Consider the following 16,912-nt stretch of genomic DNA (forward strand, 5'->3'; position numbering starts at 1 on the left):
CTATTTTTATACTTAGCACGGCGAGGCTGCGAACGTCAAGAGAAGCCCAGCGATCTTCTAACAGCTCCACTACAAAAAAGAGCGTGCTAATAATAAGACAACGAATGCCACTCATGCAGCGCTGGTCATTGCGCTTCTACATTGAGCGTCGTTATTCGTTAAGCAAGTTTGACTGCCACTGCGCATGTCTCTTCTAGAACATAAAGGAATCAGTTTAGAGGCTGAAATGTAGGCGAGGGAGGCACAGAAGCCAAAAAGTCGAAAAAGAAAATGGCATCACAGAGCGAGTCACCACTGTGGACCTTTTTATCAGTCACACACTGCGCAATACAGATAACTGAGAGTGCATAATAAAGTGAAGTAAGCTGTGCCATAGCGCTAGCGCCAACCGCAGGTTTTCTTTTTTATGCGAAGAATATTACGAGAGCTCAACCCAGCTCCTCAGGCGCGGCGGTGTCGCCTTCAATACCACGTGACACCGTGACGTCACGACAGAGGAGAAACGGGGCTCCAACTCGCGCCGTCGCTCGCGGCGTCGCGGCGGTATATAAGCAGCTGCGCTTGCCTCTGCTAGACACTCACGAGGTGAGATGCCTCCTGGAGACAGAGCTGCTCGTTGGAATGAGAAGCGAAGGTTGCGGCGTGCTACAGAGACTGTTTCTAGGTGGCTTTGCTACGGCGCAGCGACTACGCGCCCCGCATCGGACGCGGTGAGCGACGAGCAACGCAGCGTTTGGCGTGACAACGAAATGTGCGCCTGAGCAAGCGCCGCACGCCTGAGCCGACGCCGACGACACCGGCTTTTCTGCGACACGAGCTCCTTAACGCTGTCGCGTTAAAATAAAGGCTAGTATGCTTCGCATCCTGGGCTTAGCCTTAGCTAAGCCACAGCCATTTTTTTTATACTTAGCATGGCGAGGCTGCGAACGTCAAGAGAAGCCCAGCGATCTTCTAACAGCTCCACTACAAAAAAGAGCGTGCAAATAATAATACAGCGAATGCCACTCATGCAGCGTTGGTCATTGCGCTTCTACATTGAGCGTCGTTATTCGTTAAGCAAGTTTTGCTGCCAGTGCGCATGTCTCTTCTAGAACATAAAGGAACAATTTAGAGGCTGAAATGTGGGCGAGGGAGGCACAGAAGCCAAAAATTCGAAAAAAAAATGGCATGACAGAGCGAGTCACCACTGTGGACCTTCTTATCAGTCACACACTGCGCAAAATAGATAGATGTGAGAGTACATATTAAAGTAAAGTAAGCTGTGCCATAGCGCTAGCGCCAACCGCAGGTTTTCTTTTTTTACACCGAATGGCCTGGAACTGTTGTTCCTTCACAAAATGCAAACCATGGGCGCTGTAACGTAAAACTATTGCAAACTTTTCCATTCTAATTCTGCAATCAGCCATCCACGATCGGTCAAAAATTTTCGGGACACCCCGTCTTTGCCTTTTTTCAGGCAACGCCACGAAAACCACGATAGCTCCCCACCTGATTTGACGTGTACACACTGATTATGCATGATTTTGAGCGAACAAAACAAAGATAGTTATTCCTGATTCGACGGCTTTTTGGCATTAGCCCTCTGCTATTGGTCAAAAGCTTTCTGGCTGCGCCCACTTCGAGTGCTTGTCACGCGGCGTCACAAAACCGCAAAGACTACCCGCGTCAAAGTGACGTGTAAGCGTTAATGTAAGCGTTAACAAAAATTTATGTTTCTTTTTCTGTATAGCCGGAGACTGCCCCGTTCCGAGGGGAATAGAAAATGGCTGCCCGCCGATCGCTCAGGCACTGGCTGCTCGCACTTGGCGGAGAACATGGATTTATTTGTGTATAATACATCTTTTTTGCGTGGCCGTATAATGTTATCGAGCCCTTTAGGCGCGTATACGACATCGCTCTGCCAACTTATGTTTGCTAAGGATTCGTTTTAGCCGCATTCCTAACCTTCCGTTGTACGCCGCCGCGATTTTCGACCAGCCACCGCTAGCTAAGTAAGCGCAAGCGGACCAGTTGCAGACGCCGGCATCAACCTTTTCATGCGGTTATCTATTTTCGCTGCACTGGCACGGTTCCATGAAAACCCTCTCCACTAGAGCGTGCTCCTTGCATCATATTAGATAATTACATAAAAACTGCTCAATGTAAACAATGTTATTGGTCTTGAAAGCTAACGAAAGTTACGAGGAAAGCGTTTGACTGGACTATTCAGACAACGCTGCGGGTCGCCGCCCGATTCTTGCGTCGATGGTTACTCAAATTTGACGTTAGGAGATTGGAATAAAAACATATTGGAATTCTTTTACCTTATACGGTCCCACATGTTCGCGGCAGGTAAGTTTATTGATTTCATTGCCTTGAGGTGTTACTCTGAGGCAGCCTTGCTCGGTTCATGCTCTATGGCTTGGTGAGAACTGGAATTGCAAAACCATGTAACGTGCGTGATTCGCCGCCTTAAGAATCGATGCTGGCAAGACTCTAAATATGTAAAAAGCGCAAGGGCATTGAAGCGCAGTTTACTTTATTGGTTCTCAGCATAGTAAAGATAAATTAGTGTCTTATAGAGACTTTAATTTTAGTATGCCCTATTGTGTATGACGCAAAAGGCACACAGAATTACACATGAAATTAATAAGGTACTACGAAAAAACTCAGTTTCGGGCGAAAGGCGAATCATCGACTGCGATAGCCAATGCGTAGGCAGCTATAAATAAGGACAGTAGTTTTGTCGGCCGTGTGAACTTGCAAACATTCGATTACTATCTCAATTAAGAAGCGAGATGTCATCCCGTACAGGCAACCATGAACACATAACACGCGCTGACTGCGCACACTAGCTGTCAAAATGCTGGCGTGAGTAAGCGCGGCAGCCGCAGCGAGCGAAGTTACTGTCGCGCTGTGTATCGCTTCAAAGCGAATTGAGCCGCCAGAACGCAGCACGCACAAAGTTATGCACCGCCGTCGCACCTAGACGCAATGCCCGACGCAGATCGCTTTCAAGATAAGGCGCGCACGGCCACGCAATGCGCAGTTGCTGTCGCAGTACAACGCCGCCATCGTCGCCAGCATGCGGCGCGCGGCGACTTCGTGATCGCCCTTGGACTTTATGGGAACACCATGACGACGACGACGACGACAACGGTGAAAATGAGCCTGGAGTGTCCATATAATTGCTATGGCAACAATTACTCTTTTATGCTGCAGGATGAAGTCCTTAGTTCCCGGAATCTGTTCGCGTACAGCGCCTACACATGGAGTTGACCTCCACAGTTACCGTGGCGGATTTGTGCAGCGTGTCGTTCAGCCGTGCCAGGTTGGCGGCGTGCACCTCGGCTAGTGTGTTGCCCCCTTGCGGCGTCCACTTGGTCCCTCCGCAGACGAAGCTGTACAGGTGGTGGCACGGCTGCGCACTTTCATCCAGGTTGGCCGTCAGCCGGTAGACCTCCTGCTCACAGCCAGCGGTATCGCACGGGGTATCCTCCGGGAAGAGCACCTGCAGTGTACGTGGAAAAGCACGCAGAGATTACGTGCTTGCGCTCTCGGCTGTCTCCATCATGCTTTCTTCTTTTTGTTTTTGAATACTGCGCCTTCAGCCACTGGTTTCGACATCAACAGGAGCAGCCATGCTTGCTCCACACAACAATTCTTCCACGCATTCAATAATTAATCGATGAATTATGTGCGCTTTCGTTTTGAAGCCCGGTGGAGAGAAAGACGAGCAACGTTGAACTCGTAATTTGCAATTACGAGTTCAACATTATGGCCTTTCTGCGATATATTATTCCGACGCATAAAATCTGTTGTCCGTGGCAACAACGCACGGAATATATATATATATATATATAAAGATTATCAGACGCACCAGAACGATCACATGTCACCTTGTCTTAAGAAAAAAGATAAGTGAATTTCATTTATGCGTTGTCACATCTGTTCTATACCTTTGCGCTCAAATGAACCAGCCTGGCTTCTCTTGCTTTTGTGTGGCCTTCACTTAGTATTCTACTCGTCGCTTTCAAATACAAAGGCTTTTTGTATGTTTGCCCGCCGCGGTGGCTTAGCGGCTATGGTGTTGCGCTGCTAAGCACGAAGTCGCGGGATCAAATCCCGGCCGTGGTGGCCGAATTTCCATGGGGGCGAAGGGCAAAAACGCCCATGTCCGGGGCACGGGGGACACGGGAAAGATCCCCTGGTGGTCGAAATTACTCATGAGTCCCCCGGTACAGTGTGCTTCATAATCAAGTTATGCTTTTGGCATGTAATACCCCAGGATTCAGTTGTGTCTTTTTTTGCACACCTCGGCGACTTGTGGCAGAATAATCACTTCAGTAAATAATAAGTATACTTCCTCGGTGGCACTAAACAGTGGCTAATGCCATTTATTCTGCTAAATCCTTGCCTATACCAATTTGTTCTCACGCATCAGCCATAGTCACAAAAAGCAAAGTACTCCCTTTACATTCTCGAAGAACTGTGTCATTCTAAATGTTTTATTTCGGTCGGATTTCTGCCTGCCTTTATCAAGCCTTCTAGTTTCTTTACCTCGTTTCGCATGGTCGCTGCGTATAATCTGCATAATACCAACATCGTGGGCGCTCTCATCATGTCGAAATTGCAGTGTTGCTTAGCGAACATATCGTCCATTATTCATTACCTAGAACTGAATGTCTTCTCGCTAATTCCACCAACATTTGGATAGTATTTTCACTCCTTGCTGGAAGTATGATAAGATCGTCATATAGCATCGCTTTTATGTGATGAGTCTTCACTTCATCTAGTGGATGACACGGGTAATATAAGTTATTCCCTCTTTTTTCAGCGTTTTCTTTTTTAAATTTCCGTTAGATAGATAATAAGCAGTTATCGAGACAGTGGTGTTCATGCCGAAGCCTCCCATTTATGTTTAGACTGTCCACATCTATGTTTCTTGCCGAACAACATCTACGGTGTTTCTCTGGTAAGTTTTTTTTTTGTAATAGCGGCATAGTTGAACTACTTGTAGCTTCCTGTTCTAAATTATGCCGAAATAGAGAGTTGTTCGTACTTTTGTATGCCGCCTCTCATACACAAGAATTATATCGAAAGCGATCAGCGATTTCAGTCGTTTCGTTATAGAGGAGTGTTACCAGCACCTACTAAACAGTACAATCCAGGCGGTTTAATCATGATTATCTATACTCATCTTGTACTCGGCGACCTCGCCTAAAGCAATTTCGCAAACTCTTCGAATGAGCCGGCATCTTCTAGCCACTACCACAACTTGAACTTCACTGTGCACATTGCTATCACACGCAGCAACCATAGGACGTATAGATAATTACCTTAATCAGATGTTGAATAACACGCTGTCCTTCCCTGTTGGAACGCCTTCTAACCTTCGCTGCGCAGTCGAAACTATAGTTGTACTCCGAATTTTGTAGGTAGTAAAATTCTATTTAGACACACCACTGAAGTGCCTCTTGTGGTCTGAGCATGCCACATCAGCAATTATTGTGCCACGTGCGTAAATCACCATTTGTTTGCTTTATATATAAGTAATTGCCATATTTGAAATCTATCGTAAGTACACTTGTGTTCACGATTGACGGTATGGCGCTGCCTTTCTCGGAGCCCGTACGCACAAAATTGTTTCTCTACTTTTCCGCCTTCGTGCGACCGTTGTGTTGACAGTCAGCATTTGCATTGTTATCTGCTTTTCTCTATTCCCGTATTCCCCTTGCCAGCTTTTTGAACACATCGACGAAAAAACGACTATTTGAACTTTAAGCAGACTGGCAAAAAAAAAAAATCAGAGGAAAGAGGTACCCATGCAGATTGAGACAGGGTTAGCTCAAGTGCTAATGAGGCTCAACAGACACAGAAAGTCTGCCCGCACCCGCAGAAAATGATATTTCAGCAAGCTAATACACCAATATGAAAGGTGATATTTTCTAATTGTAGCGTTTTCCCCTAGTGGGTACCTTGCCGAAAATCTTACTACGTTCTTTTAAAACGATATATTTTATTCTATCGCTACCATAGTCATTCACATCCCGAAGTGTTTTCCATAACATTCACAAAAATAAAAAAAATAAAGCAGGGCGACACCGGGTTCGAACTACAGCCTTGCAGATTGACTAAAGGTTAGCTTCTCGGCTAATCCGCCGACTCTGCAACAGAGAATAATGCAGCTAATAAAGACTAACGTGGTGCCTATAGCTGCTATGATATTCTGACGTCACGCTCTTCATTTTAGCTGCTAACCGGCACCAAAGTGAAACAGTTAAGAGGAAGCTTTAGCTTGGGGGTTCCTGTTTAAGTACATGTAAAAGGACAACTCGTTTTTCTCGGCAACCACTGCACGAAATCTGACGAGGTTTATTGCATTTAAAAGAAAAACTTAAAATATAGCGACTGTTCGTTTCGAATTTTTGATTTATTTTGTCAAGTTTTTATTAAAAAATGGCAAAACTCGAAAATTTTCAGAAAACGAAACAATCAAGTTTACAACTCCGTAACTCAGCAACTAAATATGATAATTCAATTCTGGGAATTGACTATAATAGTACATCTAAAGCGGACAAAATTGATACGTTACACATGAGTCACAAGAAATTTAGTAACATGGAAATACAGCTTTTGCAGAACCATTGTAAACAACGTAACAAATTCACGTAAGATGTAAAATGACATATCGAATTTGCCCGCTTTCAGTGATCTAATGGATGCCGTTCACAAAACCGCGATAGCTGTTCTTGATGCAGAGCTATGAATTTGTAAAGTTCATGCTTCTATATTTTTCACACTTTCGAATTTTTGAACACTCTTGTAACAAACTTCAGGCTTTAAATCTAAGTGCCGCTTCTAATTTCACCGGAATTTAACTTTCTCTCTCAAATACAACAAATTTCATTATAATCGGTAAAGTAGTTATCCCAGAAACGTCTTTGCGTTTTACATGTATTTGAATAGGCCGCGTCGCAGTTGGGCCCGAGCTAAAGCTTCCTCTCAAGCGAAGTTAGCAGTAGCATCAGAAAGGAAGGAATGAGAGAGGGCGACAGAAGCTGAGTCTCCCTACTTCAACTGTGGTGCGACAACTCCGGAACAAATGCATTCTTAACCGAGGAGACTGTTCCCCATGCAGCCAACACTACATAAATCAGTGCAAGACTCACTGCGCATAATATGGTGCTACACGTGAAAGAGCATGCGCCTCCAGAACCACGATTGACTGACGCACGATGATTCAATGACGTTTGGCCCTTAAGACATTACTGGGCTGAAACAAATTGAATGCCGCATGGGGTAAAGAGCGAAAGGCAGGAGAGTAAATAACAAAAATGCTGCCTCCCCAATTCGTCGCAGGGGACGCCATATACATAAAGTAGCGGGATGACATCCGTATAACCTACTGTGACCATGTGACGTCTTCGAACACCGACTTAGTGCAAACCGCTGGGAAATAAATACCTATGGAATTTTACTTGCTCAAGCACAAACAAAAAGGAAAGAGAGCATCAAGTCGTAAAGACTCTCAACGGCTACATACATGCCTACACTGTATTGTAGTATGCTTCAAAAGCACGGTACGTTGGGCACGTTGTTATTCCGTACTGAAACTACCGACAGCGCGAAACGGCAGGAACTGCACATGAAAGATACACGGACTAGGGCTGTTCGGCACTTGTCCGTGTATCTTCCATGTATAGTTCGTGCCGTTTCGCGCTGTCCATAGTTTCAGTATATTCTAAGATGCCACTTGTAGGCACACTACCACCCCTAATAGCGTTCGTCTGCCTTCATTATTAAACTTTATCCCTTGCTCTTCTTTGAACGAATTTTCGACACCAAATAACTCAGATCTTTTTCAGTGAACACAAACTTCTTTTTACGTTCGCTACGTTGCCCGTTTACCTTTCCCAACTATAATGATTGCCGCTTCCTCAATGTCTGTTGAGATGCGTCTCCATAATATGGCATATCGCTATGCCTTCTGCTTTTGAGTGTTCAATTATCTAAAGCAACTTTAGAGACATCGATCCTACTTTCACGTTTATGATGGCTGCAGTGATAGCTAAACGCTCTCATTGATTTCATGTCTAACCTGTGGTTTCCTTTTAGCAGCTTTTTCTACACTTGGTTCCAGCAGGCATCTTTCCTCCTCACGTATGTGATGATGTTTGAGAACCAACGATTCATTGGTCCAGCCCTGTGTGTTGATAACTGCTTCTTTTGTTCTACTGCTACTCCCTTATTCGATTAAAAAGCTACTGCTCTACCTTCAACTTGGCACCCCGTTAACCCACCCAATCCTCTGCTCAAATTTACTTCATCTCGCTGGATCGCCCTCCTACGTCCCGATTCTACTGAGTGTCAATAAAGTCAATGCTTCGGAATACACTAGGAAATGTCCCAGACTGTTGATTTATCGATAAGCGGCTATTGCTGTCCTACCAATGGAATTTACCTTGTTGGGAGCCACTGAGGTCGGTCGTACCATTATGCGATCAGCAGTAACTGGGTTAAATATGCAGCACCTCAAGCCGTCGTAAGCTAGAAATAGGAGCTGAAGCGCTGTCTTCCGGGAATGTCCAAACATATAAGGCCGCGAAGTATTTGTTAGCTCACGCTTACCCGAAGAAAGGTCACACTGCTCTTTGCGTCGGATTTACTTTCTGAAGAAGTCGTTGTTCTAATAATGTCACACAATCGAAGCCTATATAAGACTGTACACGACAGTCGCGATTTGCAAAGACAGTGCTTTACGATGGGACAGGGGAGTATACACTACACGTGCACTCTTGCGTCTACCTTCTTTTGTCCCGTTAAGGTGTGCGCGTGTTCGATTTACAAGCAAGGTATATCTTATAGCGAATCATCCATAGAGGCCCATACGTTCAAAACATGGGGGTTCATCGGCGAGGCACGGGGCTTATTGCCATCTGTGTGAGGAGGGAGCATTTCTGGCGGAATGTAATATACTGTGACGTCACATCCGTTAAAAACAGAAGTGATGTAATTTCTTTCTCAAAGGAACGAAATTTGTTTTGGTGGCCTTCCATTACAGCTGTATATTCATAATTCCCGCCATTAATTCGACTTGGGCCTACCGATCTTACAGCGCGGAAAGCGATGCAGTTAAAGGCCAGCCGTCGGGTGTCGAATTCGCACCCCTGCACACAACACACTCTCTTTGTAGGCCGACGATATCTTTGAATGTATACAGTGCCAGTCCCATCGTCGGACAGCAAGCCCATCGCCCAGCGCTAAACACATATCTGGCGGTCGGAACTCACCACTTTTGATTGAACAGGTTAAGAAACGATGAAGTTACCCCCGTCACCAAATTCAGTTAAACGTTGACAAGCAAAGCAGCGCGACGTCTGAAGGCGGCGTACTGTAACAGGTGAACTTTACGAGCGCGGCTTTCTCTACACTTGAAGAGCCGCATGGCGTTGCAGGTGATAGCGGCGTCAACGCCCCGTCCCACGATGGGCTCGCAAACAAGGTATTTATTGGTAATATTAAAATAAAAGAGTTGTCTTTTCCTTACTCGTCCCGCATATATAAATTTGATTAGGAATTTTATTTTCGTTGAGTGAAGGTAACTGTCTTTCGCTTTAATAAAAAACATTTTTTTCTTTTCCCATGTTTGTTCCCTCCAAGCAAAGTCGCGCTTCAATTGCTGCTTCCATAACCGCCATTGCTGATGTCGGTGATAACTTATTCTGAACCACTTTACGCCCGAATCTTGGCGACCTATTTGGATCGACCTTGATAGCGGCGTCAAAGCTCCAGGGTGGGCGCTGAAACAAGGTATTAATTGATAATGATAAAATAAAATAGAGCTGTTATTCCCTTTCTCGTCATGCGCATTCAAAATTGAAAAGTAATTTTATTTACCTTGAATCAATCTAACTGTGTCTCGTTCTAACTAAAAAACGCCTTTTTCTTTCCCAATGTTTCTTATCATTCCTTCCTGACATAGTCGCGCTTCAATCGCCGCTACCATAACCATCCTTGCTGATGTCGGTGGCAATTTGTTCTGAACGAATTTTTGCCCGAAGCTTCACTACCTGTTTGGATCGACCTTGCATTTACTTTCAAGCCCCATTTTTAACGGATAGCGTTAAGGGCCACCTGCCGCATAAAATCCGGTATCGGCGCCTTGCGTAGGACGTCGTTTAGCGAAAAATCATCCCGAACCACAACCACTCAGGCCCTGCACGTGGCGCAGAGGCGTTAGTGAGCTAACTGAATTCCTCAAAGTAAGGTGCGTCAGAAAAATCGTAAAGTACAACCTAAACACAACCTGGAAGTATGACAGCGTCGGATTGCAATGTGAATATACCAGAAAACGTAATTCTGTTACCTGGCAACTCAAACATTTTCCAGGGATTCTATTACTCATAGAGCTGAGTGCGGCGCTCCATTCCTTGCAACAACATCATCCAGATGGCGCTCGCTTCCGCGCATCCGCGGCCTACGCAAGACTCCGCGTTTCTAGCAGAAAGCTCGCCCGCTCGCCTTCGTGCATGCGCTCGCCGCCAGCGTTTCCCGGTAAACGCTGCGGTTACATAAGGAGCAGTAGCAGGGAAGCGTGACAACCAGTCAGGGGTCTTTGAATGCAGTCGCGTTCCGCTCTTAAATGCGAAGCTGAAGCGTCCTCAGAATTTTTCAATTTTCTGTCCAGAGTGTGATTTCCGTGTCATGGTCTCAACAGCTTTTCCATCCATGGACATAACAATATTCGGTGAGGCATATTTCTCTGTTATTTTTGTTTTGTGAGAGTTCACGGGCGACGTGTGCCCGAGGATCGGTGCGCGCGACACCGGCAGCCTTGCCTGGTAGGCGATCGTCAGAACTGTTGCCGTGGCGGCGGACATCAGGGCGGCGCCTGCCAGCCAGCGCCACGGGAACCTTGAGGCCACCCAGGACGACGACGTGCGCGAACCGAGAGCAGAGGAGGGCGACGACGGGCAGTCCGTTGCCAGAAGCGCCGCGTCTGGATCATTCCCGACGCCCAGGCTGCCGGATCCTGTTTTCATCCACATCGCAGTCCCTTGTCCTGATAACAGAACATAGAAAAAATCGGGTAGGCTGTATCAACGCATGCCGCAGTGGGGTATACGTGAAGCGTCGTGTGCGTGCAGCGCACGGTGTATGCGCGAAGGCACAGAAATGACGTAACCAAATACACAAGTTACGCTTGTTCACGCAGTAAAAAGCTTCGAAAGCAAACAGCGCTAAGCATGACACCAAACATAAAGACATAAGACGAAGTCACGTGCCAGCTGGCTCACAAATATGCGTTCTTAGAAAGATGACATGCGCATCCTGTGTTACAGCTAGTGAATGTCTTATGGCACCATTTTGCAATTTCGCTCGCTCCTTATTCGTAGTGGGTCCGTTTGTTTTGCAGAGAGCGTTGGCACTAGCGTAAATAAATGACAATGCCCCTGCGGCCCTCCGGCTCGCCGTGCTCATAGACGCTTGGGGCTTCAGCGCTTGCTTTCCCTATGCAGACGGACGCTTTCCGTTATTGTCAAAGGAGTTGGCTGTACCTCTGTGTTGCTGCTCGAGTCTCCTCGCAACATTCCTGCACCCTGCGTGTCGAACGAGGGGGCGCGATAACCGAGCAAGCGTGAAATAAAAAAAAATTGCACACTTGTCCTTATAACTTCTGATGAGCACAGCTTGAGTTTCACAGACTATACCTGCTATGGGTGAACATTGACAACCGTACTGCCAAGCGTTCGCCTTTGTAAACGCTGAGAGAGGCTAAATTTAGCCCCGATTGCGTCATGCGTGGCACGACAATGGCGTCATATCTGTGCACGTGAGGAACTCCGGAATAATTTTGACCACCAGGGGATCTCTAAAGTGCCTCCAATGCACGGGACACGCTCGTTTTTGCATTTCGATCCCATCGACATGCGGCCGCCATGACCGCGATTTGACTCCACGATCTTGTGCTTAGCATCGCTACACCACAGCCGCTAAGCCACCCCGATGGCATGCACCAACGGTAGCGAAGCAAATCACTTGGGTAGTACGGTTCCATAGGTATCAGCAATATCATTTTAACATGCTTTGGTTGCATGCGAATTTGGTAAGTGAACTCCTCTGACCACTTTTAAAAACGTTCCCCGCAAAAAAAATCTGAAGTTACTCATATGTACGAGGGTTATTCAAGAAGTAAGGGCAGTTCGGGCCTAAAGATATCTTGGTCAGTAAAAGTTTTTATTGGCCGGGTTAGTTTAGTAACAATCTACTTCACTTTCTATATAACCACCCTTAACTTCTGAGCACCTTTTTGTACCGCTGCGCCGGTTTCTTTAGTCCCTCTAGATCTGCATAGAAGGTCACCGCCTGGGAATTGGACCAGATGACAACGGCAGTCTTGAGTTTCTCGTTGCCTTCAAACCATAGAGCAACTAAGCGACTGTTTCAAGTGCAAGATGAGGAACTATTCACTTTATGCAAAATCGAGACTGTAGGGTGGGTGAGCAAAAGTTTCCTAACAAAAATATTCTCCTTGTTTCGGGCAGCGATGTGAACACGCGCGTTGTAATGGAGGAGGACAATTCCAGACGACAGTTTCCTGCGCAGTCAATTTTTGATCGCACGTCTCAGTTTAAGGAGCGTTTCGCACTACATGCCAGCTGTAACTGTGGTCCCGCGTTCCATAAAGTCAACCAAAAGAACGCCCTTTTCGTCTCAGAAAACGGTTGTCATCATTTTCCGACTCGAGTGAATTTTTTCTGTTTTCGTGAAGAGGAGTGGCGCCACTGCATTGCTTGTTTCGTTCTTACTGTGGCGTAGCATAACCGCGTCTCGTCGCCTCTAACAATGTGCGAAGACAACTCATCTCCGTCTTGTCGGTAGCAACCCAAAAACGCCCGTCCACTCGACATTCTTTGCTGTTTGAGTTGGTCGGTAAGAATTTTTGGCACCCACTTTGCATACATTTTGTGATATCCGAGCTTTTCAGTTACAGTCGTGTAAATTGTAGTGCGTCCAACAAGAGGAAATTCATAAGCCAGACCATTAAGTGTCAATCACGGTCTAATCGCAATTCCCGGTCCACTTGTTGAACAGTTTCATTGGTCCGGATGCTGGCCTGCCACACCGCTCTTCGTCGTGCACATCTGTGCGTTCATTTTTGGAGTATCGACATCATTTTCTGACCTTTCCTTCACTCATCACTGTAGGTCCATAAACTAGGCACAGCTCCTCATGAACTTCAGAAGCTGATTACCTTTTTGCATGCACAAATTGAATTCCAGCTGGCACTTCACAACAGGCGGGAGCAACGATTTTCGCGGACATGTCGTCTGCATTCCTCGACAAGCACACTCTAAAAACTAGGAAGGGTATCGCAGGAGTGAACCGGCCGGTTCACTCTTCAAAGCGTCGTTTTACTCTCGCAAAATGTCGAGGAGAGTGAAATGCATTGTTCACTCTCTCACCAAGGAGAGAGTGAAATGTGCTTTTCACTCTCCCCCTTCAGAGAGAGAGAGTAGTTCTACTCTTGCGGCAATAGAGAACAAAACGTAGCGTGATCTTCTGCTTCAACTGTAGGTGGCTGGCCCCGAACATGGCAATGTATCATTCATGCACGCTGAGCAAAGAACACATCGTTTTGCTTCTAAGAGAACAGGCCGCCGCAGTTCAAAGGAACGCGTAGCGAGCGCTCTACTTTTTCACTCGGAGTTCTCCACCGCGCGCGCGCGCGCTCAAGATCGCGGAACAACACAGCACCGGAGAAAGGTGATCTTTTATTGTGTCTGTAGCTCTCAATTTACTCATCACAGCTTTTCTTTGAATGCCTCAACCGTTGAGCTTCCTGCTTCTGCTCCTCCAAGTACATTTGTCGCCGGTTCCATGTGCCTAAAACTGGTATCTGCAGCTCCTTTGTAATTTGAACTTTAAGGATGTCGCTTTCCTTCTATTACCTCCACAGACAATTCTCTGTGACATGCGAAGAATGTCACAGAAGGGGAAAAAAAAAACACTTGGCAATGTCTGCTATGTCTAGCCAAGTGTACAAATTTAAGGACTTTCCAGTACTTCTAAAAATTCCAGGCTTTTCAATGCCTTGAAAATGGCATTTTAGAAATAAAGGGTTTTCAAGGATCGCTACAAACCCTGGTTTCTAGCACCTAAATAATTTTACAAGCTTATTTTGGCATGGAGTTCGGAAATTCATGCTTTTTAGCTAACGCTGCATCATCTCTGTACATTGAAACCACGAGAGCGCAACCATTTTGGAGTAAAGAAAAATACTGAAAGCTTTTAATACCACTCTTTTTCTATGGAGCTTCGTATTGCCTAGTTAGGTTTACGAATGTGCCTGGTTTTGGTGGGCGTTTCTTCGACATTTTCTGTGAGAAGTAGATGACTAACCCCCGTATTCAGAAATGTATATTAATACAAAGCCCATGCTTGACTTTATATAAACGACGCCTGGTGCGAACGTCCCCCAGACGCTCACTGCCTTTCTTTTGGTGCGTTCACGACTTGCGTCATTTAGATCAAGTCAAGCATGGGCTTCAAGTTATGATGCATTTCTGAATATGGGGGTAAGCGTGCGCTATTTCGGGCAACGCATTGTGCCATTGACACTGAGAGGAAACGGGGAAAACAAAGTTAACGCCCTATACTCCTAAACTTTCGCGTACCTGTGGTGTGCGTGTATCGTGGAAGAAGAAACAGCGCTAACACCAGGACGAAAAAAAGCATCGACCACACCAGCGCTTCGTGGTGTTGTCCATGTTTTTGCGTCGTCCTTGTGTTGCGCTGTTTCTTCTAAAATGCTCAACCAACTAGCCGGCAAGTCTATCCTGTGCATATATATTGAACACACGTATGAATGTAGATGGTCTTCGAAGCTTTTAGAACGAGCACTGCCACAGGATACGAGCAGTGCACGCGTAACAAGTGGACACATTACTCATTTAAACATGCGTGCCAATGCATGTGACGCGGCTATCGGCATAAGCAGTCTCCAAATGCTGGAATGCGTGCTCTTCAAAACGCTAACGATCCGCTGCTAATGCAGGACAACAGCTCACAGCGGACTGAACCAAACTCTAAACTAATGCACCTGAAAAGAACGCCTACACGGCAGCGTGAGGCACGTCGAAATGCCTGGTACTGGCATCGCAGTTGACCACATACGAATGGAACTGGCGGAAAAAATAAACAGAAATGCTCACCAGTATACGCGCGACTTAAATTCACATACGTGGATGGTTGGCACGATACTTTGTACCCGCGTAATTTCGGAGAACATATAATGCATGGACTGGAAAAGCACTCGATCGTGAGCTGAACGGCACATTTGTTATTTTCCTGGGGTGACGACAAGCCGTGAATAGTTCTCACGTCGTCGTCTACGTTGTATTCCTCCGTTAGTCGTAGCAAGGAATGGAAATGATGCAAACGCAAACGTATTCCAGTACACAACAGCACAGCACACTGCAGAGAAACTCCAACCACCGCAGCCGATTCCTCAAATACATTTGTTATGTATATAAGCTCTAAAACAACACGACTGAGCGTGGTGGCTTTGTGGTATAATGGTTAGGATGTGTGCTTTGAATTGTATAGATGCGAGTGTACGTGGGTTCGAATCCACATGATGTATAGAGCAATGTGGTTCTCCATAAGTGTGTGATTCCGTCGACTATTGTGTTCTAATTAGATTATGTGTCTCCTGATTGTGAAATATGCGAAAATATTTGCGGATTAAATGTGAATTAGCTTTTTTTTCTCCGCAGTGGCGTTCGGGACACATACGCATAGGCCGATTACGAGCCGTCACGACTCATGGTAGGCAGCAAATAGCCAGGAAAAATGACTTTAAAATCCTGCATAACATTGCTCACGCCTATTCTGAAGGCCGCTTGGAATTGGGCCACTGAGTCTGAGGAGCCGCCTAGAGAACGGTGTATCAGCGACCCTAATTTGATCTGATTTCCTGCCTGCATGCGTGGCCAGGACTTCGCTAAGAGGGTATTGGGAAGAGTAGTTGCACTCTGTTTGGGGGAGTAGAAGTACTCGGTCTGGTGGAGTGCCATTACCCCTACGGTGAGAGTATTACCACTCTGCGGAAGAGTACTAGCACTCCCTGTGGGAAGAGTATTATCACTCTGCAGAAGAGTACTAGCAATCCCTTGCGGCGGAGTAACAAAACTCTGTCAACAGGAGTTGACCTACTCTCTCTCAAAGAGGGTCGATCTACTCTCGAAAAGAGAGTGAAATATGGGACAAGCCGCTACTCCCTCAAAGGGAGTGCCCGGCACTCTCTTAGTTTTTAGAGTGCAGACGACTACTGGGCCAGCACAATAACTTCATTGCCTTCTCGAAGAATTATCAGATGGCACTGCACAAATAAAACGTTATACTGAGTGTAACTGTGTATATATAAGAAAATGGCCCCTACCTTTTCAATAATCCTCGTATAAACAAGCCCGTGTTTACGAATAAATGTGCTCCAAACCAGGGAATGTCTTCTCTAGACAAGTCATGAAGTTGGAACAACCAAAAGGACAGAATATTGTAAAACTGCAACGCTAGGAAGAGGAAGAAGGAAAAGAAGGAAAGCAGTGTCTTGTAATAAAGTAAAACGCTTCTCGTTATTAAGCATATACCATCCGGGGTTCTGCAGAGAAGCTTGTTTGGTGCATTATTATTTACTATCAGCGGAAACGACCATACATGATTACGGACTGTGCCAACTTCATTAGGTACGCCGATGACGTTGGCCGTTTTTCCAGCATGATGAATTGAACGGACCCATTATTCTAGTAAATATAACATTAAATATATCAGTATAGAATCGAGTACATTGTTTAGAGATGGACGCTAGCAAAACTTAAACCTTATTATTTACAACGGTGCAGAAAGTTATCAATCTTAACCAGAGTAT

General features: G+C 45.9%; 1 protein-coding gene across 1 annotated transcript in view; it reads right to left on the reverse strand.

Moving 5' to 3' along the window:
* Positions 1-16,912, reverse strand: part of LOC135900529 (uncharacterized) — a 69,020-nt gene that overhangs the window by 41,551 nt on the left and 10,557 nt on the right. Inside the window, exons 2-3 of the mRNA XM_065430011.1 lie at positions 10,821-11,044; positions 3,272-3,490 (exon numbers count right to left, since the gene is read on the reverse strand). Of these exons, the coding sequence (XP_065286083.1) occupies positions 3,272-3,490; positions 10,821-11,030 (429 nt within the window). The 5' untranslated portion in view covers positions 11,031-11,044. The remainder of the gene's footprint in view (positions 1-3,271; positions 3,491-10,820; positions 11,045-16,912) is intronic.

Source organism: Dermacentor albipictus, chromosome 5 (assembly GCF_038994185.2).
Source record: "Dermacentor albipictus isolate Rhodes 1998 colony chromosome 5, USDA_Dalb.pri_finalv2, whole genome shotgun sequence".
Taxonomy (NCBI): Eukaryota; Metazoa; Arthropoda; class Arachnida; order Ixodida; family Ixodidae; genus Dermacentor; species Dermacentor albipictus.